The 24,457-nt window shown below is 41.9% G+C and overlaps 1 protein-coding gene and 1 non-coding gene across 4 annotated transcripts in view; one reads left to right on the top strand and one right to left on the bottom strand.

The window, feature by feature from the left end:
• The first annotated feature begins 1,996 nt into the window (after positions 1-1,996).
• Positions 1,997-2,133, top strand: LOC113900539. The gene has a single exon (XR_003513177.1). It is a non-coding gene; the product is annotated as a small nucleolar RNA SNORA13 (small nucleolar RNA).
• A 1,967-nt stretch (positions 2,134-4,100) lies between these two features.
• Positions 4,101-24,457, bottom strand: part of EPB41L4A (erythrocyte membrane protein band 4.1 like 4A) — a 294,024-nt gene continuing 273,667 nt past the window's right edge. For all 3 annotated transcript variants that reach the window (XM_027552607.1, XM_027552609.1, XM_027552608.1), the window contains 6 exons: positions 23,338-23,457; positions 13,756-13,803; positions 12,531-12,599; positions 11,826-11,936; positions 10,191-10,272; positions 4,101-4,765 (listed from right to left, as the gene is read on the bottom strand). In XM_027552607.1, coding sequence (XP_027408408.1) covers positions 4,637-4,765; positions 10,191-10,272; positions 11,826-11,936; positions 12,531-12,599; positions 13,756-13,803; positions 23,338-23,457 — 559 coding nt within the window. In that variant the 3' untranslated portion in view covers positions 4,101-4,636. The remainder of the gene's footprint in view (positions 4,766-10,190; positions 10,273-11,825; positions 11,937-12,530; positions 12,600-13,755; positions 13,804-23,337; positions 23,458-24,457) is intronic.

The following is a 24,457-nucleotide window of genomic DNA, read 5'->3' as shown; positions in this document are numbered from 1 at the left end:
TTTAGACATATTCACAGATATATGCAACCGTCACCATTTAGAACATTTTCATCTCAAAAGAAACCCCATATCTTTAAGCTGTCACCTCCCTAGCCAACCATTCCCACTCCCCCAGTTCTATGCTGCTGCTGCTGCTAAGTGGCATCAGTCGTGTCCGACTCTGTGCGACCCTGTAGACGGAAGCCCACCAGGCTCCTCTGTCCCTGGGATTCTCCAGGCAAGAATACTGGAGTGGGTTGCCATTTCCTTCTCCAAGGCATGCATGCATGCATGCTAAGTCGCTTCAGTCGTGCCCGACTCTGTGCGACCCCATAGACGGCAGCCCACCAGGCTCCTCTGTCCCTGGGATTCTCCAGGCAAGAATACTGGAGTGGGTTGCCATTTCCTTCTCCAAGGCATGCATGCATGCATGCTAAGTCGCTTCAGTCGTGCCCGACTCTGTGCGACCCCATAGACGGCAGCCCAGCAGGCTCCTCTGTCCCTGGGATTCTCCAGGCAAGAACACTGGAGTGGGTTGCCGTTTCCTTCTCCTAACTTGTTCCTTTTAACGTGCATTTCGAAAACTTAAGACATTCGTGGTTCGCACTCGATTCCTACCGGACTGCGCGGCCCTATCACATTTTCGCGTCCTTTGTTTCCGTCTTGGCACTTACACTGATGAACTTACGGGGTGCACGTTACCTGTTTCGTATCTTTCTCACAGAAACAGAATGTAAGACAGGAACTCTGTCTCATTCACACCTGGTTCTCAGGCATTTAGAATAGAGCATGAAGCACAGTATATACTCAATAAATATTTCTGGATTAATGACCTTACTCTTCCTCAGCTGGAGACGGTGAGCTCTGTCTCTCCTCCTCAGAACACGAGGTCTCCGGTCCTCTGGACTACACCCGCAGCTCAGCGCTGACCGTGTGCTCTTGACACTGGGAGGAGGGGTGGTTGAGTATCCACACTGGGAAAAAACCTCCCCTCCCGCATAAAGAACTGCTCGCTGGGCTCCACCGGCCGGCGCTGGGAGTGAGAAGCCGCGCCCTCACAACTCTGCCCGTGCCGCCCCGCCCCTCTGCCAATCACTGGGCAATTCGCCCTCCGGCCACACGGCGGCGTCTGGCGAGGGCGCGCGAATGTCGATGGTGCAGTCCGTCCTCCCCGCACCCCTCTAGCAATGGGTCGTTCCAGTCGTAGAAAAGCATTGTGGGAAGACGGCGCGTCCTTTCTGGCCTCGGCTCTCGGTGGGGGGTGCTCGTTTGCTAGAGGTTCGGATGGCTCGGGTCGCCCCGGAGCCAGCCCTCTGAGGGCCCGGGCGCCGGGCAGGACCCTGCGGCCTGCCTGAGTCTTGGGAGGCTGCTGCCGCAACCGGGCCGGGCAAGATGCTCCCAGCACCTGAACGCGTGGAGGGCAGCTTTGGCCTCCGCCACGTTGTTGAGACCTCAGGAGGCCCCAAGCGGCCCCGAGTCCGTTTTTCCATGCCAGGAGACGCGGCGATGGGGGCGGGGGCTTTTGACTTCATCGACTGTGTGTCAGGGAATTTCTAATGAGGGAATTGTGTGCGTGTGAAAGGGAAAGGCTTCACCGTGTAACAGTACGTATGCCGACCATGTCGTGGTTGGAAATCAGGTCAACGCCAGAGTGCCATTTCAGGTGTAGATGTTGATAACTATGTCGTGGTGCGGAATTTGGCGGAAATGAGTATCACCATCCGTGCAGGTGAGTTTTCATGTTCTTACAGAAAGGACTAGTTGCCTCGAGATTTTAATATTTTAGCCATCTAGTAATTAAGCGTTCTTTACCCAGTTGGATTCTGAGTTGTAGAAGAAAATGTAGAACTGGGCTTAGTTATCCTCAGAACAGTGAATCTCCGCCCGTTGTCAGGGTTAGCACCTCGGCGCCACGCAGTATTGCTTATGCTGTGTTCTTACCGCCTTTGTGTTGCCCATTCCTTACGCGGTGTTTTTACTGCTTTTGTGTTGCCCATTCCTTACGCGGTGTTCTTACCGCCTTTGTGTTGCCCATTCACTTTTGGAAACTAGTGGATGTGGTGTCAAAAAAGGCGAACACAAAACACTTTCGCAGCTTTTTTTCCTGCCCTTGTATTTGATGTCTTTGGTGTAGGAGCTGCGTAAGTAACATACACTCATTATTTACACATGTAGTTTTGATTCTGCAAAGTCAAGTGTACCTTTCTCTTAACCGGTTTTAATTTTTGTTCAGGTGAAAGATGGACGCTGGAAGCATAGACTGCTGCCAACTGAATACTTAACTCTCTGGAAGCGTGAAGATGACCTAAGGTAGGGTGATAGTTTTGAATTATTGATAGTTGTCATAACAGCAGTTATCAGTAACGTGAATTTTATCTTTCTAGATCGGGGGTCCTTCTCTGGTGGTTATTAGTTTATAATTGTTAATAGTTCATTAATATTAGTACTGCTGTAAACGGATTGTTAACTGCAAATGGGATACCCTCATCCCATTTATCATGAAATATTCACATGATTTTATGCGTAGTAGCTAAAATTCTAAAAACCACTTGGCCAGATCTCAAGCATGTTTTATGTTGATGTATGAAGTCCAGAAGTACATGACTTAATCCAGGAAAGACGAATGTACTGAGTTTATAAGTCTTGAAGTAAATGTTCACTTGTCAAATTGAGCGTCTTATTTTTTCTTTTAGGCTGTCCTTGGTGAGGAATTTGACAACTTGATCTTCAGGAGCTGCTTCGAGTATTTAAAATTTCCAGGATTGCTTAAAAAAAGAAGTGCTTTTGGACAGCCCATAAATGTACATATACAACAGTGGGACTGTAAATAAAATAATGTGCTTCTTGGAGGTTTGTTTGTGTGTTATAATTTAACTGCTAGAACACAGCATTCTTTCACTGAAAGATCAAAAGGGGGCAGATCACTTAAGGCTCTGTTTAAAGCAAGGGAAAGCCATGATGGAAATGTACATTTGCAAGAAAAGCAGTGCTGTGGGCCAGCTGGAGGCTTCTCCTGTATGCCATATTCTGTCTATGCCAGAGCTGACCACCTTGGACAAGGGTGGTGGTAAAGTTAGGGAAGAGATAGTTAAAACTATAGCAGCCAGGAGTTAGTAATGAAGGATATGTCCGTAATGATTGCTAGGTGTGTGGTCTTCTACATTCACAGATGAGCTGGGGGAGCAGCTTTTTGAGCTAGTCTATTTGAATTGCCTTAGACATCTAAGTGACTCCTTGATACTACACTGGTCTGTAGTCTGAAGGAAAATGAAAGTCGCTCACTCTTGTCCCAACTCTTTGTGACCCCATGGCGTATACAGTTCATGAAATTCTCCAGGCCAGAATATTCGAGTGAGTAGCCTTTCCCTCCTCCAGCAGATCTTCCCAACCCAGGAATCAAACTTGGGTCTCCCACATTGTAGGCAGACTGTCTTAGCCACCAGGGAAGTCTGTAGTCTAAGCTATGTGAATAAAACTTGGCCACAGGAATACGTGTGATCCATGAGGGTCTAGATTTAAGAGACTCAATTACTGATGATGTAGAATAGGGGGAGCTGTCAAGGACAGAATGGCAGGAGCAATGGGAAATGCATTAAAGTAAAAATACTGCAGTATAGCTGGAAAGTTAACCTTGGGATGTGGTGACATGAAGGTAATGTCTGCTTTAGTGGAATAGTGGGGAAGAATCCATATTTGAGATGGTTTGAGATAGCACATTAGATTAGTTGAGCACACTGGTAACTGGAAAAGGGTCTGGTGGTGAGATCTGGCTGTCTTTAGATGGCAGTCTAGCTGACAGGAAGAGGCTGAATACATGAGGCAGCAGGGATGAGAAGGCTGAGGGAGCTGGGCTCCAGAGCATAGGTGGAGAGACAGGAAAAAAGGAAGGACGTGGGTTGATGGCAGCCATGAGGAGGTTTGTATCAGGGGAAGATGAAAGATCCTATAGGACTGTGTCTTCCCTGTAGACTGCAGTCATCTGCCAAGAGGAAAGGTCTGAAGTAGTGTTTTGGAAGAGTTAGCCAGGCAGACCTTTCAGGTTGAAGGTCATGAATTTATAAGCTGAGGTCAAGTGAAATCCGCACATAACTTCTGACAGCACAAGACAAGGACACTAGGAATTAAAAGCAGCACTTTTTTTAACATTTGCAAATAACCAGTGAAACTTAATGCCACAAAATACAGTATTACAAAGAACATTAATGTGAATAAAAATATCTGCAGTGTGAAAGTGATCCCTCAGCCATGCATTTCTACACAGGCCAGAGATCTACCCAGAGTCAGGAAGAACCTTTTCATCTCCCTTAGTGCACTGCTGCATAGCTACCTGGCCACAGTCCAGGATTCCAGAACTTTGATCTGAAGCCTCTGGTCTTGATGGTGGCAGACAAGACACTTGGGAGTTTCCAGGAAGGTAAACATGGCATCAAATGAAAAAGGTTTTATAAGACTACCATCTTTCCAGTTACCAAATAAAAAGGCCCTTAGGCACAAATATACTGTAATTAAACTTTTAAAAGATGCAATAGACTCCATTATTTTCTTCTGAAGAAACACTTCTGCAGGTCCAAGATATTTCAATAATTATAATTCACAGTTTCAAAGTAAAGGTGGCACACATACCCTTCCCACCCCCATCCCAAGCCCTTCACTGGGATTAAGTCTCTATCTTGAGGCGTGAAGCTTGGATAGTTTTTATTGTTTTTGCTGTGTGTTTTCCAGCCATGTTGCTTGTAGCTGTCTGAGATTTTTCTTCAATCAGGCTATCTTTAGACCCGTTTCTTCTCTGGAAAACAATATTTGAAAAAAGAGAACATAAGATTCAGAGAAGAAACTACAGCCAAGTAATTTTTATTAACACATTAGAAATAACTAAGACATCAAGTTATATTTAGGAAAAGTGTGTGATACCAGGCTGTACAAATACTCCCTTTATTTAAGTAATTATGATAAACGTGTTTAAATCTTAAAAAGTTATATGTGCATAACAAATTTTAAGAAAGTATCTCAATCCATTTCCCCAATTAAGTGTCATTTCTACTGAGAGGCTAACCCAGCCTCTCGGGCCTCTCTTCAGAGGAGGGGCAGAGAGATGAAGAGAAAGGGGAGTTTGGGATAATTTTTAATCTTCCCTGATTATATTTTCAGTAGTCACTGAAGAAACCCCTCCAACACAATGCTCTGGGTGTCCTCCCTGAGGGCTGGAGCTCCCTGGCGGCTGGGGTGGGGGGCCCTCGAAGCGGGGGCCCCTCACGGAGAAGCGGGAGTGAAGACCCAGGGCCTGAGCGTCACACCCAGGGCTGCCGCTCGAGGCTCTCGTGCGCCTCCCACAGCCGCTGCGGAGGCCCTGGGAAACAGGAGAGATGCTGCCACAGCGCCCCCTGCCTAACAAGCCTGCCTGCTCGTGCCTTTGCTGCTGCTGCTAAGTCGCGGCAGTCGTGTCCGACTTGTGCAACCCCATAGACAGCAGCCCACCAGGCTCCCCCGTCCCTGGGATTCTCCAGGCAAGAATACTGGAGTGGGTTGCCATTTCCTTCTCCAATGCATGAAAGTGAAAAGTGAAAGTGAAGTCACTCAGTCGTGTCCGACTCTTAGCAACCCCATGGACTGCAGCCTTCCAGGCCCCTCCGTCCATGGGATTCTCCAGGCAAGAGTACTGCAGTGGGTTGCCATTGCCTTCTCCACTACAGATGGCCTAACCTGTCAGTAGATCTGGGCTAAAGAAGCATATTTACTTCCCCAAAATATCTCCCCACACATAATGAGTTACACTCCAGAATTCTATTATTCTGGGATTTCTCTGGACTGAAGCCACCCTCTAAAAAAGTTGTCTTTTATCTGTTGTGAGACTGGCTTAGTTTTACTCATATTCAAAGAAGCACTGATGGAACGATTTTGCTGAGCATAGGGAGTACAAATCAAGCTAATTTTGGAGTCAAACATCTGTTTGGGATAGAAGATTTTTAGTTAACCAGAGGGGTAGGAGGAGGACACCAGAGCATGAGAGTCAGGGCAAGGGAATATAGCGTTAAGACAGCAGAAGAATCACTACCGTTTAAGTTTGTTAAGCGTTGAACCTCTCTCTTCTGCCTGCAAACCTTAAGGGAAATGAATCCAAGTCCCAAATCCATCCCACTTTAACCAGCCTTCTGCATAAAAAAGTGAGATGAGATGTAGGCGGGCCAGGCCACTGGCAGAACTCTGGCATCACCGTGGAACTTAGGAAATGCAACTTTCCCACTTGCCCATGTCACTTGCATCCTTTTTCCACATGGCAACCAGATCAGCAGTTTCCTTTTGGCACAAAGAATAATACAGAACAAAATCCAAACAAACTCTTTTCCCACGGCATCTAAGGCTCTGCATTATTTGCCCTCCTTCCCCTTCACTGTGCTCAGACCTCAAACACCCAGGCCTTGCCAGCCTCAGCATTTTTTTTACCATGCTCTTCCTTCTGCTTCCATCAGCCTTCCAGGAGTACTCACATGGTTGGCTCCTTCTCACCTGCGAGTTTCAGTTTTCCAGGTTACTTTCTGAGATGGCCTTTGCCATATCTAAAGTGAAGTCACCTATTTTCTAACTCAGGCCTTTGTTTCTTCATATTGCTTACCTAGTTTCTGCTTTTGTTTCACCTGTCTACTGTTATGTGTCACGGCAAGAGTCACCATCTTCTGTCAAGGGCGAGTCATAGACTCCGCCCGTCTCTAGTGCATACTGTTTTTCCCTGCCTGCAAGCAACCCTTTAAAAGCAAAAGCACTTAGCTCCTGGACTGTACAGAAGCAGGCTGCAAACTAAATTTATCCTATGGGCTGTAGTTTGCTGACTGCTCCAGTGAGTGCCTTGTCATTACTTAGAGGTGCTCACTAGTTACTGAATTCAGAATCAAAGGTGTCCCAGAGACAAGCTTAGATTCAGTGCCATTGATCAGAAGATGCATGTGAGTTGTTCCTGTGTGCAGCAAAGTGATAGCTATTCTTTCAACATTTCATGTAAGTTTTTTGAGATTCCTAAGTGGTGATTGGGGGCTTCCCTTATAGTTCAGTTGGTGAAGAATCCACCTGTAATGCAGGAGACCCCGGTTTGATTCCTGGGTCAGGAAGATCTGCTGGAGAAGGGATTGGTTATCCATTTCAGTATTCTTGGGCTTCCCTTGTGGCTCAGCTGATAAAGAATCTGCCTGCAATGTGGGAGACCTGGGTTTGATCCCTGGGTTGGGAAGATCCCCTGGAGAAGGGAAAGGCTACCCACTCCAGTATTCTGGCCTGGAGAATTCCATGGACTGTATAGGCCATGGGGTTGCAAAGAGTCAGACACGACTGAGTGACTTAGAGAGCCTAGTTGGAAAAGCAGAAATACAATGAAATTCTCATTTGTATTGAAGCCAACTTAAATTTAAGACCAAAAAAAAAAAAAAAAAAGAGCTCTGAAAAATAATAATGCTTATTAATCCTCTGAGCAACCTCAAGAAGTAATTATTATCCACATTCCAAAGAAATTTAGTTTAGAAGTTTAACAACCTTCAAAGCCACACACGTGGTGTGTGGAGAGAGACAGAGAGACGCCAGTGCATGTCCTGTCTGAAGGCGAAGTCTAAACTACTAGTCGTGAATGTAGTTTTTTTAAATTGCTATTGACTTAAATTGTTTGGACAACCTATTAGCTCTCCCAGATTAATCAAAAATTATGCAGATTTTAGTGGAAGCTGTGGTTAACCACGCAGATCTCTATTCCAGACTGAGGCAGTCATTCCCCAGCAGCTTGAAGAGACAGCTGCCATACAGCTCAAAACTGAGCCCCACCCTGGGCTGAGGAGACCACCTCATCCATGGTCAGGACCCCCTCCCAGGGCACCCTTTATCCAGTCACTTGCTACATGGTGAGTGTTTAAGGTCCAGCCCCCTCATATGCAGGTGGGAGGAATCAGAAGGGCCATCTTGGCTCCAGAACTCCCCATGGGACCATCTGATGCCTTTACTGGGGCTTGTATCATTCAATTCAACTCTTGCCTATCTTTTACACCCCAACAAGTATTGATCCTAAAAGCACTTTCCAATAAACTTCCCCCATGCAAACCTCCATCACAGAATCTCTTCCTAGGGAACCTAACCTAAATTGGCACAGGCTTTTTCTGTCCTTGCTCAGTTCAGTTCAGTTCAATTCAATCGCTCAGTCATCTCTGACTCTTTGCGACCCCATGGACTGCAGCACGCCAGGCTCTTCTGTCCATCACCACAACTCCCAGAGTTCACCCAAACTCATGTCCATCGAGTCGGTGATGCCATCCAACCATCTCATCCTCTGTTGTCCCCTTCTCCTCCCGCCTTCAATCTTTCCTACTCCAACACCACAGTTCAAAAGCATCAATTCTTCGGCACTCAGCTTTCTTTATAGTCCAACTCTCACATCCATACGTGACTACTGGAAAAACCATACCTTTGACTAGACAGACCTTTACTGGCAAAGTAACGTCTCTGCTTTTTAACATGCTGTCTAGGTTGGTCGTAGCTTTTCTTCCAAGGAGCAAGCGTCTTTAAATTTCATGACTGCAGTCACCATCTACAGTGATTTTGGAGCCCCAAAAAATAAAGTCTCTCACTGTTTCCATCGTTTCCCCATCTATTTGCCGTGAAGTGATGGGACCAGATGCCATGATCTTAGTTTTCTGAATGTTAAGCTTTAAGCCAACTTTTTCACTGTCTTCTTTCACTTTCATCAAGAGGCTCTTTAGTTCTTCACTTTCTGCCATAAGGGTGGTGTCATCTACATACCTGAGGTTATTGATACTTCTCCTGGCAATCTTGATTCCAGCTTGTGCTTCCTCCAGCCCAGCGCTTCTCATGATGTACTCTGCATATAAGTTACATAAGCAGGGTGACAATATACAGCCTTGATATACTCCTTTTCCTATTTGGAACCAGTCTGTTGTTCCATGTCCAGTTCTAACTGTTGCTTCTTGACAACAGATTTTTAGGAGGCAGGTCAGGTAGTCTAGTATTCCCATCTCTTTAAGAGTTTTCCACAGTTTGTTGTGATCCACACAGTCAAAGACTTTGGCATAGAAGATGTTTTTCTGGAACTCTCTTGCTTTATCTATGATACAACAAATGTTGGCAATTTGATCTCTGGTTCCTCTGCCTTTTCTAAATTCATCTTGAACATCTGGAAGTTCACGGTTCACATACTGTTGAAGCCTGGTCTGGATAATTTTGAGCATTACTTTGCTTGTATGTGAGATGAGTGCAACTGTGCAATAGTTTGAACATTCTTTGGCATTGCCTTTCTTTGGAGGTGGAATGAAAACTGACCTTTTCCAGTCCTGTGGCCACTGCTGAGTTTTCCAAATTTGCTGGCAAATTTGAGTGCAACACTTTAACAGCTTCGTCAGCATCAACATAAAATTGGTCCTTGCTCAAGTCATTAACAAAAATGAATCAAGTTAAGCACAGTGAATGACAGATACGCTGAAGTCAGGGTTCTTAGGTTGTCCATGAACTTCTTGAATCGTATGCTCATGTGCTTGAAATATACGCTTACACACATTTTCATGGGAAAAAGACAGTAGTTATAATTGCCTCTCAAAGGGATCCATGATCTGAACAATCCACTGCGAACAACAAGCTGATACTGATCCATTATAAACATCACTGATACAAATCTATCCAGTAAGCTTATATAGCCTCCATCTTTTTCTGTCTTGTTAAATATACAGTGAGAGATGATGTCAAACACTTTGTTTGCTCCAGTGTTCCTCTGGTATAGCTATCTAATTCAGCTGAGTATTAAACTGATTTTGTTAAGGAAGCTAGATGCTTTGCAATGTCCTTGAATTCCTCTTTGACCACATTTTTAATACATCTCCAGAACAAGTGTAACTCTCTTTGACTGAGAAGACAGAAATAAAATGGGAATAAAACGGGACTTCAGTAATTCTGCCTGCTATCAGTTAACAACAGAACACGGGTCCCCTTATCCTTATTTCTCTGACTCAAAAAAAAACTTACAATCTTTGTTTTCATTGGCTTTGCCCCAATTCTCACTTTAGAGTTTACACTACCTCTAGCTGTCACTTCGAACTTGCCAGGTTGTGCCTTGTCTTGACCACACACCCTTCCTTCCTTCCTTCTCCTTCCACGTTTTATACATGCTATTTTTTTAAACATGGAACCTCATCATCAATACAATACCCTCTTAAAACCTGATTATTTCCTACCTGATGAACTGTGGAACCACCAGAACCCTGAGCATCTGAAGAACGGGTCACAGGAAGTGGAGGTACAAGATCGGTTTTTGAACTGCAGAGAGTGAGTTTTAGAATTAATGACTGAGATAGTACCTAGAAGCACAATTTGAGTTGGTAAAAAGCTACAGCAAAATAAACAGGTTTTACATATCTTGCATTCCTTATAGTTACTAGTGCAGTGCTTTACACAGAGAGGTATTTAATAAATGTTTCTGAATTAAGTTCAATGGGTTAAGTAACTTACCTCAAATCACAGCAAATAAATAGAAGAACCAAGAATAAATTGTAAGTATGTGCTTTTCTTACTGTGATATGTGTATAAATGGCTTTTTGATTTGTTTGTAAAGAAATATTTATTGGCCATGTATTTTTTTTTATTTAAAAAAAAAAAACAAACAGCTGTGGAGCTATGGACAGCAATGTTCTACATTTTACAAGCAAACAAAAAATTTAAAAAACAAAAACCTGACCTATATCTCTCTCTGATGGGCTAGTCTATCTCCCAATTTATTAATGTTTATTTTAGTTTTAAGCCTTAATGCTGAGTTTAATGGTTAATATTCCTACCCTGCAATATCAAGTACATGAATTTCCATGGGGCTCCCTGGTGGCTCAGTGGTAAAGAATCTGCCTGCAGTGCAGGAGACCCAGATTCGATCCCTGGGTTGGGAAGATCCCCTGGAGGAGGAATGACAACAGACTCCATTATTCTCGCCTGGACAATTCCATGGACAGAGGAGCCTGACGGGCTACAGACCATGATATCACAGAGTCAGACATGACTCTGTGACTAACACACAGACAGTACTTTCATAAATGGATGCATAATTATTTTATTAACACATCCATTTAAAATATAGCACTTATTGTGTTAAGCTGAAATACAGCTACTTTTCTCAAAAGAAAAACTAAACAACACAAAGAAACAAACTACTGTAACATAATATTTGCTATAGTAAAAGAAAATATAAAATGCCATCGATTCAAAAAGAAACTGTTATGCCAATTTCTCTCTAATATGGATGCATTTATTATTCAAAATAGAATAGTCATGCATTTTTTCTGTCTTCTAAAAGCTTCAGTGCATAGCTTGGAAGGGCAATGCACGCACGCTAAGTCACTTCATTTGTGTCCGACTTTATGCGACCCTATGGACTGTAGCCCACCAGGCTCCTCTGTCCATGAGGTTCTCCAGGCAAGAATACTGGAGTGGGTTCCTATGCCCTCCTCCAGGGAATCTTCCCGACCCAGGGATGAAACCTGTGTTTCTTATATCCCCTGCACTGGCAGGCAGGTGTTTTTTTTTTGTTTGTTTGTTTTTACCACTAGCGCCAGCTGGGAAGCCCTTAGAAAGGCCATAATTCAGTATAATCATAGTCTAGGTCTGTGCTATCCAATATGGTTGCCACCAGCCACACATTGCTGCGTAAGTTTAAATTAATTAAAATTATAAATAATAGGTTTTTAGTTTCTAGGTCACACCAGCCACATTCCAAATACTCTATGTCCTCAGATACAGAACATTTCTATCACTGCAGACAGTTCTCTTGTGCTCTGCTGTCTGGAGCTGTGAAGGTGATGGCGTACTCACGCCTGCCCACTTACTTCACTTCTGAGAGGACGGACCGCTCTCCATCTGAGCACTGGGACCTGCGATGCTGGCGGTGGCTTCTCGGTGAGTGAGAATGCCGGATGCGGACTGGGTCACCTTGAGTCCTGAACAAGCAAAGACAAACCATGGAGACAAACACACCAGAAGTCAGAATGGGACCGAGTTGGGGTTTTCCTTAATATTGTAACTGTGAAGGAATATAACTGAGAGTTTTAAAAACTTGATCTCTCTGAGCTTGGAAAGCCTAAATGGCTTTCATTTTACAAGTTAACAAAAGAAAACTACCTCCATCATAACATGCAAATAAAACTTTATCATACAGTTGGCCCTTGAATAATGCTTGCTTAGGGATACCAACCCTGAGTGAAGTTGAAAATCCCCATACCCTGTTACAGTCTGAATCCATGGATTCAGCCAGTGAAGATCGTACAGTACTGCTGTACTTATTTAGTGGAAAACACCCAGTACAAGTGGACCACCTACAAATAGGCAGTGTATAGGAGAGAGAGTGACCTCAGTATAGAATGACAATAATTAGTTTTAATACACCCCTTTCTACTTCTTCTTCTATAGTTATTTTTACTTTTAGTTAAAATGTAAAGACAAAGCACTGAAAGGAATACCTCTGAAGAGTAAGAATGGATTACTCATTTACAAATATTAATAAAACTTTTTAAGAAAGATTTTCAAAGACATACTCTATTTTAGTGTATGGAATCTCTTTTAATTGTTCTTCTGACAGTCCAGATGGATCCACAAGCTCTTTTCTAGAAGGGAATGAGCAAGAGAATGAAAGTTTTGACATAAATACTAACACCATTTACAACTGGCAGGTGAGTTTTCACCTCTCTAATCTTGTCTCAGCTTTCTTTAAGAAAAAGAAAAGCTTTCTTTTCTAAAGAAAGCTGAGTGCCAAAGAATTGATGCTTTTCAACTGTGGTGTTGGGGAAGACTCTTGAGAGTCCCTTGGAGTGCAAGGAGATCCAACCAGTCCATCCTAAAGGAAATCAGTCCTGAGTGTTCATTGGAAGGACTGATGTTGAAGCTGAAGCTCCAATACTTTGGTCACCTGATGCAAAGAACTGACTCATTGGAAAAGACCCTGATGCTGGGAAAGACTGGAGGTGGGAGGAGAAGGGGACGACAGAGGATGAGATGGTTGGATGGCATCACCGACTTGATGGACATGAGTTTGAGTAAGCTCCGGGAGTTGGTGATGAGCAGTGAGGCCTGGAGTGCTGCGGTTCATGGAGTAGCAAAGAGTCAGACACAACCGAGCGACTGAGCTGAACTGAATCTTGTCTTATAACACAGTGTTAATAAAACTAATAGAGATATAAGCCAGGAATGAAGATTAAGAAAACTAGGGTCCATTTGGGACATCCTTGACAGTCTTGGGAAGGGACTCTGCCTTCTAATGAAGGGGGTATGGGTTCAATCCCTGGCCAGGGAACTAAGATTCCACATGCTGCAGCCAAAAACTAAAACATAGACATAAATAAAACTTAAAAAAAAAAAAAAAAAACACTAGTATGTATTTAAGGGAAAAATGGAAGGAAAACCTTTTCAGTAGCTCTTCTACCCTCTTGCAGTTTTTCTTTATTCAGGATATAGATGACTCGCCAGTATCTCCTATCTCCCTAAAAAGATCTGCTTCTCTCTCCTGTAGCAGGTGTCTTTTCCTTGGTATTTATTTACACAGTGTTGGCCTGTCTGAGGCTCATTTACAAGCAAGGCTGACTGGCCTCAGGAGAGATGGCGGGCTGCCTGCTGAGGTCTGCTGGCCGCTGAGGCACCACCGCTGAGTGCCGGGCTCCACACAGTGATGGCAGTGAAGACCACCTCGCAGGCTTCAGCCCGAGCTGCGTCTCTGTGTCCTTATAAGTGCCTTCAAACCACGTGAGTTTTAAAAACAGTACTCACTGGATATGCTTCCATAGCTCTTCTTTCGCTTGGATATCGGGACTCCTCCTATAAATAGAAAGACCAACACTCATCTCTGCACACATGCTTCATCCAATGATCTAATCTCTAACTTCAGCAGAGCCACAATATTACCAGTTTCCAGACTGTGATGTTCTTATCTGCCAGCTGATACCAGACAAGGAAAGGCTGAACAGGAAGAGCTAATGTGGGATGGTTAGCACAAAGATACCAGATAATTTATCTGCTAGTTCACTAAAAAAAAAAGAAAAGACATAAAAATCAGCCACAACCAGGGCTCCATTTAATGAAGAGCTTAGCAGTAGCGGGGCGAATCTACGCACTCTCCAGTGGTGGTTTTACAATGAAGACTGATTGGAGGCTTCTGTTTCTGGTCCTTCTAACTACTTCTCAGTTAAATCAAAAGAACTAACCGTGACTGTATTAACATGGAGAAGTCCCAATGTGATCTGTGATTACGTAGTAGAAGCAACACCACAAGGGAAAAGAAAATGGTGGGACAGCCAGGCTGGCAGACCGTGTGCCGCTGACTCACTGTCCTTTTTCGCTGCATCTGACACTGCATTTCTGGGTGAAGATGTGGGTTCACAAGGACGGGAGCATGTCCGTGGCCCATGCTGCCGTCTTCCCATATGCCCTTCTCCACCCCGTCTATAGACTGTACAAATTTCTCCTCTAGGAACTACTTGAATAGAAACCGCAACACTATGTTTAACTTTCTAGAATGAGAAATTCAAAGCCAGCATTCAGGTGTTCAAGGTCCCCATAGCAGTGAGAGCTAGAAATCTATGATCACAGCAACTGTTGCCACAGAATGTTTTTTTTTTTTTTTTTTTCCCCTAGTGAGAAAATGATAAGATCAGTCCTTTCAAGAGAACTAAGTTCTAACAAAGGCCCAAAGAAAAGACCTAAACTCCAACAATTAAAATGTCCACAGCAAACAAAGCCACCGATACACTCTCCTGTGGAATTTTAAATTTATAATCTGTATCAGCATTTCTGGGCTCAATATCACTTTCAGCATATGAAATTATCATTGCTTTCACTTTTCTTGGTTAATAAGGGCATCACTGAGACATTCTGGTAGGTCTTTCTGAGTCCACAGAATACAATAAACTACTTTCTCACAACTGAATTGACTAAGTAGTTTTTTCCCTTTGTAGAGAAAGAAAAAAAATTCTGCAGACCTTTTAATCCACTCAAAAGGAGTCAAAACACAGAAGATAAGGGAAAGGGAACAAAGCCTTGGTCTCAGACATATAAAATATGGTATTGTTAAAGGTAGAGTTTGTTATCAAAAATAAAATTGTAGGCTTAAAAAACTTAAAATGCTTCTTTGGAAAAATCTCCTATATGGGATCTGCCTTTCCTACACGGCTGATCTTGTTCACTAGACGATACATTAGCCCAGTCAACTATACTGCCGGAGAGAAGGTACTAATATTGAAAAGTTCTGTTTATATACAGAAAGATGAAAGATGGTTCCATTGTAATTATACACCAGCATCTGATTTTCACAGGAAGTCACCCAACAATCCTCAGTATTACATAGCATCTAGGTTAGGAAGCGATTCTGCTGGGAATCACGCTTGTTTCAGGACGGTGCAGTGCTGAGGCTGTCTTAAGGGCAGGGTATGTTGACACCCCACTGCTGACACTGGGGTCAGATGTCATCCATGGTTGTTGGGCGCTGTCTTGACCACCATAGGATGATTAGTAGTGCCTATGGACAGGGAGGCCTGGCGCGCTGCGGTTCGTGAGGTCGCAAAGAGTCGGACACGACTGAGCGACTGAACTGAACAGCCTTGACACCTAGATGCCAGTAACACCCTCCAGTGAGGCAACCAAAAACGTCTCCAGACTTCACCAAGTGTCCTCTGGGAGGAAAGACTATCCCAGGGTAAAAACCACTGGTCAATGGTATGATACGGTAGTACAACAGCCAAAGTCTGGTGAGGAAAGGAAGAGGCCAAATGATCGTAAAGCTCCATTTTATGTGGGTACTGAATATCGCTGGATAGAATGACACTGTAACAGGAACTATTTAAATCTTAAAAGAATGAAGGAAATGTCATAATTTGATAGCAGGAGGGAGGAGGGGAGGAGAATGACAAAATGAGGGGCAAGGAGGACACGTTCCCCAAGGCTGCCAACCCTAGGCCTACTGGTAGAAAATGGTAAATGTGAGCAAAATACAAAAAGCTGATAACAACAGATATTTCTGAGTGTTGGAATTGCACCTAATTTTATTTTCTTATTTACATTTTCCTATAGTCTGATTTTTTTTTCTTTTAGCCAAAAGAATTTCTTACCTTAATTATCAGAAAAGAAAAAAAATAAGGTTATTTTCATGTTTTATACTTATGGATGATTCACATTGTTGTACAGCAGAAACCAACCCAAAAATTGTAAAGCAATTATCCTCCAATTAAAAATTTTTTAAAATTACAATTGGGGGGAGGAATAAATTAAGAGCTTGAGATTAATATATACATACTGCTATATATAAAATAAACAAGGACTTATTGTACAGCACAGGGAACTATATTCAGTATCTTGTAAGAACCTATAAGGGAAAAGAATCTGAAAAAGCACACACGTGTTACTGAATCACTCTGCTGTTCACCCGAAACCAACACAACACTGCAAATCAGTGACACTTCAATTTTTTAAAAAGTTATTAATGCTGCAATTCCACAAGAAACGTCTTTCATTCACATCTCAGAAAAATTGGGAAAATGTTATCTGAAAAGAGGGCTTCCCCGGTGGCTCAGTGGTAAAGAATCCACTTGTAATGCAGGAGTCTCAGGCTCTATCCCTGAGTTGGGAAGATCCCCTAGAGGAGGATATGACAACCTATTCCAGTATTCTTGCCTGGAAATCATATGAATAGAGGAGCCTGGTGGGCTGCAGTCCGTCCATAGCGTCATAAAGAGTCAGACACAACTGAGCTACTGAGCACTTATCTTAAAAGAACATTAGTCCTTCCAGACATAAATATTGGTCCTAAAAGATTCAGAAATTTAGTCTACATGTTTAAATGCTATGGTACCATAACAGTCATGTATTTAACCAAACTAAGTTCTGAAATGCCAGCAGTTTTAAAAAACATTAAGTCAGGGAAAAGTCCCAAAGCTAAAAGAAAAAAAAATGCTAATTTCCTCCAATTGCTAGACAACCTGCGATTTAATAAATGTAAACACAGGTTACATGCTAATGAGAACTGTATAATTTTTATGCTGACATCTGCATGCATTTCATCAATAATTTAGGATGATCTCATGATGTGCAACTCAACATTGATTTGTGGATTCTGAAAGCTGTGGGATTTTAACTGCCGTTTTTCTTAACTTAAAGGCCCTTAATTATGCAGGTGTTTTACTTGAACTCACCAAATAAATTTCTAAGAAAACAGAACCATGAGTTTCCACAGGTACAATGTATATAAAACACATACATGCAGTCCAATATTAGCCCAATATTTTTCAAAAAACATCCTTCATACACACCTTATACCAATAACTCAAATTAATATTACCTTTCAGAGAGATCTCTTTGATAAGACATCATAGAAATAATTTTTCTTTTTTCCATATAGTCTTTTTCTATATCCCCAAACACTATCTAGAAAATAGTATAACATATGCTGCTGCTGCTGCTGCTAAGTCACTTCAGTCGTGTCCAACTCTGTGCGACCCCATAGGCGGCAGCGCACCAGGCTCCCCCGTCCCTGGGATTCTCCAGGCAGGAACACTGGAGTGGTTTGCCATTTCCTTCTCCAATGCATGAAAGTGAAAAGTGAAAGTGAAGTCACTCAGTCATGTCCGACTCTTAGCGACCCCATGGACTGTAGCCAACCAGGCTCCTCCATCCACGGGATTTTCTAGGCAAGAGTACTGGAGTGGGGAGCCATTGCCTTCTCCGTAACATATAATATGTGCTATATATTATAGTAGAGTGTTATTCACTCAGCTGTGTCCGACTCTCTGTGACCTCATTATAACCCACCAGGCTCCTCTGTCCATGGAATTCTCCAGGCAAGAATACTAGAGTTGCCATTCCCTTCTCCAGGGAGCCAGAGATTGAACCTGGCTCTCCCACATTGCAGGTAAATTCTCTACCATCTGAGCCACCAAGGAAGCCCATATTATAGTACATAGTATACTATATTTTGTATACTATATTATGCTGAAAAAAATACATATGACAGTATTTGACTTATTTTTGGGATCACTGCCAATAGAAGGAAATTTAGAGTTGAAAATGTGTTACTAAAACAATCAATTTTATAAAACACCTTTATTTAAAACATTCAGAACACTTAACTCAGTAATTGCTTATCAAATTCCTGAGTGGTCAGAATAGGTATGATTATGCAATGTCTTAAATCTTCTCCTCCTTCCCTCTCCCCCTCTAAGAATTAAAGAAAGATTAGAAAGCCACAGAGCCCAGAAACCTAGTTGCTGAAGATCACTCAGGAGTCACTTCCAGGAACTTCATGCTAAATCTTTATCTAAGGCATCAGACTTCTGTTTTGTGTGTAACTGGGAACATCATTCCACTCTGACAACCTCATCTTTCACTGTTTTTCATAGAAGTAGTAAGACATTATTGCCACCAGAGGGAGCCTGAGCCTTCGTGCACATACAAGTTGAACCTGTAAGAACTTACTGTTTGAACTTCCATGTCTTTTCCAAATATCCCAGTAAATAAAAAAATTCACCCATGTAGAAAAGAAGTTTCATTTAAGTTTCCCAATCAATGTCTTGGCAATGAAGCTGAAAAATAAACTAGATAGGACCATTCCCACATTCAAGTAAATTATATCCAATCATATTTCAGTTTATGCGTTTTAGGAAAGAGGATTTTGTATTTTCTACAACTGTGTATCTCTGGTATTTAATAGTGAACACGATTTTCTAGTTTTTCACTGGAGATTTAAAAAAACAATGAGTGAATCATGTGTGAATGATGTATCATAACATTCTAAATCCTCAGTGGATACCTCTCTATGGGCAATTGACACACATGACCATAGCAATTCAAGAATAGGGGAGTAACTGACAGATATGTGGCTTACTAAGTATCTTAAATGCTACATACACTTACAAATATTGATACATCTAAAGAACAATTTTAATTACTTTCTTCAGATTGCTGCTCTACGTTTTCACTTAAAAGAAAGAAAAGCTGTGGTGGTTCCTAGAGATTCCTAAATTCTCAAATTCTAGTTCTAATGTGAGTGACCTCAACCTGCTCTCTTTTCTCAGCTCTTCCCCATTTCAAGGGGAAAAAAATCAAGTAACTTATTTATACGGATACACTGAGACCTGGAGAACTTACTAATTATAGTAATTGCAATTGTGAGTATTTATGCTGTCACTTGACATATATGATTTGACTTAATGTTCAGCAAAATCTCTTCAGGATGGTATCATCATACATGACACTAAGAAGTTCATGGAGATGAGGTAATAAGCTAACATTCAGAGGCCCAGAATGCAGACATAGGTCTGTTCTTAACAACAGCACCAATCAGATATTTTCTTAACTGTCAACAAACCTTGGGTTTTTGATGTCATGACTCAAATAGAAGGCAGAGTCCAGTTTGTCCTAAATAAAGTAATGAACAATCTTGCAGAATTTTAACACTTCTGTCTAACAGCCTACCTGACATTTCCGTTTGAGCGCCAACTTGGTTTTTCAAACCTAATGAAACAGAAACCTTAACACTTCCCACAGACACCAGACCATCTCTCTCCATCTCATGGATGAAGTATGTAAAAAGGCATGGCTACTCACTTAATCTGTCAGCTCCAAAGTTCATCCACACTATCCCTCACACTATGAACCCATTAGCTTTCCTTCCAAAATGTGTATTCATCCACTTCACTTCCACCACCACCACAATCTTCTCTGAGTTAAAACCACCTCACACTTGGACCACTGAAAAATTTTTTTAAATTGCTCTTCCTGCTTCCTTTCCTTTCTCAATCTGCTTTTAACTCAGCAGCCAGAGCAACTTCTGAAAGAATTACTCTTCAAATTTATATTTTTTTGTTAACTGTACTTTGGCCATATCAGCTATAATCGAGTTCAATTAGAAAGTCATACCACAAACATTTGATAAGTCTTTTTATGGTTTGTTTTAAAAACTAAATTCCAGAAAGGTACATATCATACTATTTACATGATTCTATCACACAATTGCATTGTTCTGAGATAACCCTCTCTCTGGTCTGATATTTTTATCATGTAAGATTTAAAAGAAAGTTTAAACCCCAAATATTAATAATTATATGACCCATAAGTATCCTAAACACTCAATTTAAGTTATAGATGGTCAGACTATATTTTTTTAAAAAATTTTAAGACAAATTACTGCAATCTACAAGAGATCAAGAGATGGGCTTTAATCATAAAGATATACTTAGGCCTAAAATAAAAGTCACTTCAGTCATGTCCGACTCTTTGTGACCCTATGGACTATACAGCCCACCAGGCTTCTCTGTCTATGGGCTTCTCAGGCAAGAGTAAGGAGCGGTTGCTATTTCCTCCTCCAGGGCATCTTCCTGACCCAGGGACTGCACCTGCCTCTGTTATGTCTCCTGCATTGGCCGGTGGGTTCTTTACCACTAGCGCCACCTGGAAAGCAGTAGCTCAGCTGGTAAAGAATCTGCCTGCAATGTGGGATACCTGGGTTTGATCCCTGGGTCAGGAGGATCCCCTGGTTAGGGAATGGTTACTGACTCCAGTATTCTTGCCTGGAGAATTCCATGGACAGAGGTTACAGTCCATAGGGTCACAAAGAGTTGGACACAACTGAGTGACTTTCACTTTCCTACAACATGTAAAGAGTGAGCATGAACAAAGTATAATGGCTATATATAAGTACACATATACATATACACACAAAAGTTTGTGGCTAAAATGGATACAGAGAAAGGAATAGTACCAGAATAAAAGACATGTCACAATGATAAAAAGTTTATCAGGTAGACCAAAAAAAAACACACTTTTTTCCCCCACAAATATGTGTGTACCTAATGCCAGAGCTTCACACTAATCTGAAACAAGAACTGACAGAACTAAAGAGTAAAACAGAAAAATCCACAATTATTGGAAATTTTAACATCTCTCTCAATGACTGATTGAAAAGTAGACAAAGAAATCAGCAAAGTCACAGAGCATCTAGACAACATTCTCAGTTAACTAGATTCACCTGACATTTGTAGACTATACCCAACAACTGAGAATGACTCTCTTCAAGTCCATCAGATCATTCATCGTTAAAGACTATATGCTAGCTCTTAAGATAGATCTCAATAAATTTGAAATGATTGAAATCTTACAGATCTTAACCAAAATACAAGTAAATTAGAAATTAATAGTAATTTGATATGTAGAAAATCTCCAAATACTTGGAAATTAAATAACACACTACTAAAAAAAAACAAGGTCAAAGAAATCACAGATTTCAGTGTCACCTTAAGAAGACTAAAAAAAGAGCAAATAAAAGACAAAATACATAGAAGAAAGTAATAAAGAGTAGAAATCAATGAGTGGTTAACAGACAAAGAAAATCAACAAAACCCAGAATTAGTTCTTTGAAAAACTAGAAAACATAATTAAGGAGAAAATTAAAAGAAGAAACAATTTATCCACATCAGGAATGAAAGAGGTAATATCACAACAGATGTTCAAAGGACACTAAAAGAATTCTCATAAACAAATTTTTTATTAAAAGATGACAACTTAGATAAAAGGAACAAATTCTTTTAAAAACACATACTACTGAAACCTACACATAACAAGCGGACACAATCTTAACAGCCCAGTATCTGTTAAAGAATTTCAGTTTGTACTTTAAGACTTACCACAAAGAAAGTTCATGGAAGGGTTGGTTTCCTGGGTAAGTTATATCAATATTTATGGAAAGAATACTGTTAATTTTATACTCTCAGAAAATAGAGAAAACAAGGGAAAATTCCTAAACTATTTTAAATGACCAGCATACCCCTGTTTAAAAAAAAAAAAAAAAAAAAACTGACACAAATGCTACAAGAATTGTAAACCAGAATCTCTCATGAACATGTGGAAAAAAAATCTTAACAAAATATTAGATAGAAAGTGGCAATATATGGAAAGGATAGTAGGTTTATTGGGCATTTAACCCAGGAATGCAAGGATGTATCACTCAAAGCTCAGTCAATGTAATTCCTCCACTGACAGAATAAAGAAAACCCATACCCGAGACACTATCTCTCCTTCCACATGTAGGCAACACGAGACATCTACCTACCAAGGATCATAAAGGGATATAGGTAGTTAGTCCCAGCTCACTTTTCATTTTAAAAATCTATGCTTTGGAGCTTCACTGGGATGGTTCAGCTGTAAAGAATCCATCTGCCCATGCGGGAGACATGAGTTCGATCCCTGGTCCAGGAAGGTCCCGCATGCGGTAGAGCAATCAGGCCTGTGCACCACAACTCCCGAGCCTGTGCTCCAGAGCGCAGGAGCCACAAGCATGGAAGCCGACATGCCCTACAGGCCACACTCCACAAGAAGAGACGCTACTGCAATGAGAAGCCAGCCGACTGCAGCTGGAGTGTAGCCCCCACTCGGCGCAGCCAGAGAACAGCCTGCGCAGCGACAAAGACCCAGTACAGCCAAATAAACAATACATTTTAAAAGTATGCATTTTTTAAAAAGGCATCATTGGGGGCCACTCTCACCTTTTAAAATGGGTCACATTCTCTCCATGGAATATGCCCATCTCCCGGGGCCTCTCACCTTCTGGGGTGGCCCATACTCAAGTCTATGAAGTGCATATCCATAGACAGAATACATAAAGCTGCTTTCCCTCTTAGTTCTTGGAGCACAGTCCCCTTGTCTGCCCACTTATATCTCTCGTAAGTGCCCTATATTAATAAATCTACTTCTTGCTCATCAAAAAAAGAATGAGATGCTTTGGAACAAGAGGTGGGAGTGGGGAGTCTAAATCTGGATGATGCATATTTTTTTTTAAGTATAAACATTATCAGTTCAAAAAAAATTGATCTGGGGGACTGGCAATCTCATCATCATGGGATAATTGAGCTCACGCTTGGCATTGCCTAGCTGGGACATAATGAATCACTCACTGACAACTGCTCACAAATGGTAATTTGATGGGAAGTTAGTCATTGCTAGTTCAACCTGGACCAAGGCTTCAGACGAGAGAAGCAGCAGGTATTTCACCAACAGTCTGGCTCCAGAACAAAGGAGACTTCCTACTTACTCAGCTGAATATACACTTTTGTTTAAAAACAAAACAAAACATGATTTTGATAGCCTTGTGTTTAAGATATTTTGCTTTGGCTGTGCTCTAACTTCTACCCCTTTAGAGATAGTTGATGAGTGTCACAATAAAACAAAGTAAATATGACAGATATAGGATAATTGTGATAAACCTGAACCACTTTAGAAGACCTCAAAAGAGACAGTCCAATGCGCCCCAGAATCCACATGCTACCAAAACTTCTGAGCTTTTTAATTCAGGCATAAAGAGGGAGCACATACGAGCGAGATCTGTGTCTGGATCGTCTATTGTTTGGGTCCGCTTGGTTTTTCTCCTTTTGTCTCCTTAATACAGCTTCCCACTGTGGCGCCGAATCAACCATATCATTCTCCTGCCGTATTCTGAAAAGAAACAACGTTCACCTAAAGTTAACACCCATACATGTGTTACCTTTATCAGTTCATCCTAAATGTGCTGTCAAAAAGTATCAAAGTTATCAAAAAGGTCAAAGGTCAAAGGTGTCAAAGGTATCAAAAAGTTATTAAGTAAGCTGTTTATAAGTTATTAAGAAATGAAATGCAGATGACACCACCCTTATGGCAGAAAGTGAAGAGGAACTAAAGAGCCTCTTGATTAAAGTAAGAGAGGAGAGTGAAAAAGTTGGCTTAAAGCTCAACATTCAGAAAACTAAGATCATGGCATCTGGTCCCGTCACTTCATGGCAAATAGATGGGGAAACAGTGGAAGACTTTATTCTGGAGGGCTCCAAAATCACTGCAGATGATGATTGCAGCCAAGAAATTAAAAGACGCTTACTCCTTGGAAGGAAAGTTATGACCAACATGCTACTGCTGCTGCTAAGTCACTTCAGTCGTGTCCGACTCTGTGCGACCCCACAGACGGCAGCCCACCAGGCTCCCCCGTCCCTGCGATTCTCCAGGCAAGAACACTGGAGTGGGTTGCCATTTTCTTCTCCGATGCATGAAAGTGAAAAGTGAAAGTGAAGTCACTCAGTCGTGTCTGACTCTTAGCAACCCCATGGAAGGCAGCCCACCAGGCTCCTCCATCCATGGGATTTTCCAGGCAAGAGTACTGGAATGGGGTGCCATTGCCTTCTCCATGACCAACCTAGACAGCATATTAAGAAGCAGAGACATTACTTTGTCAACAAAGGTCCATCTAGTCAAGGCTATGGTCTTTCCAGTGGTCACGTATGAAAGCTAGAAATTCAAACAGTTAAATATGGTGGCATAATGCCTTGGCAGTGGGGTAGGCACAGAACGTTCTGGTTACGCTGCTAGCATGTTTAAGAGAGAATGAGGGCTGAGCACTCAGTGTGGCCAGGGTCCTGGCAGGGAGAACAAACCAAGGGAAAGTGAAGCTGGGGGGAGAAGGGGCTGG

The sequence above is a fragment of the Bos indicus x Bos taurus genome, chromosome 10 (assembly GCF_003369695.1).
Source record: "Bos indicus x Bos taurus breed Angus x Brahman F1 hybrid chromosome 10, Bos_hybrid_MaternalHap_v2.0, whole genome shotgun sequence".
NCBI lineage: Eukaryota > Metazoa > Chordata > Mammalia > Artiodactyla > Bovidae > Bos > Bos indicus x Bos taurus.
This window is presented reverse-complemented; position numbering and strand designations above follow the sequence as displayed.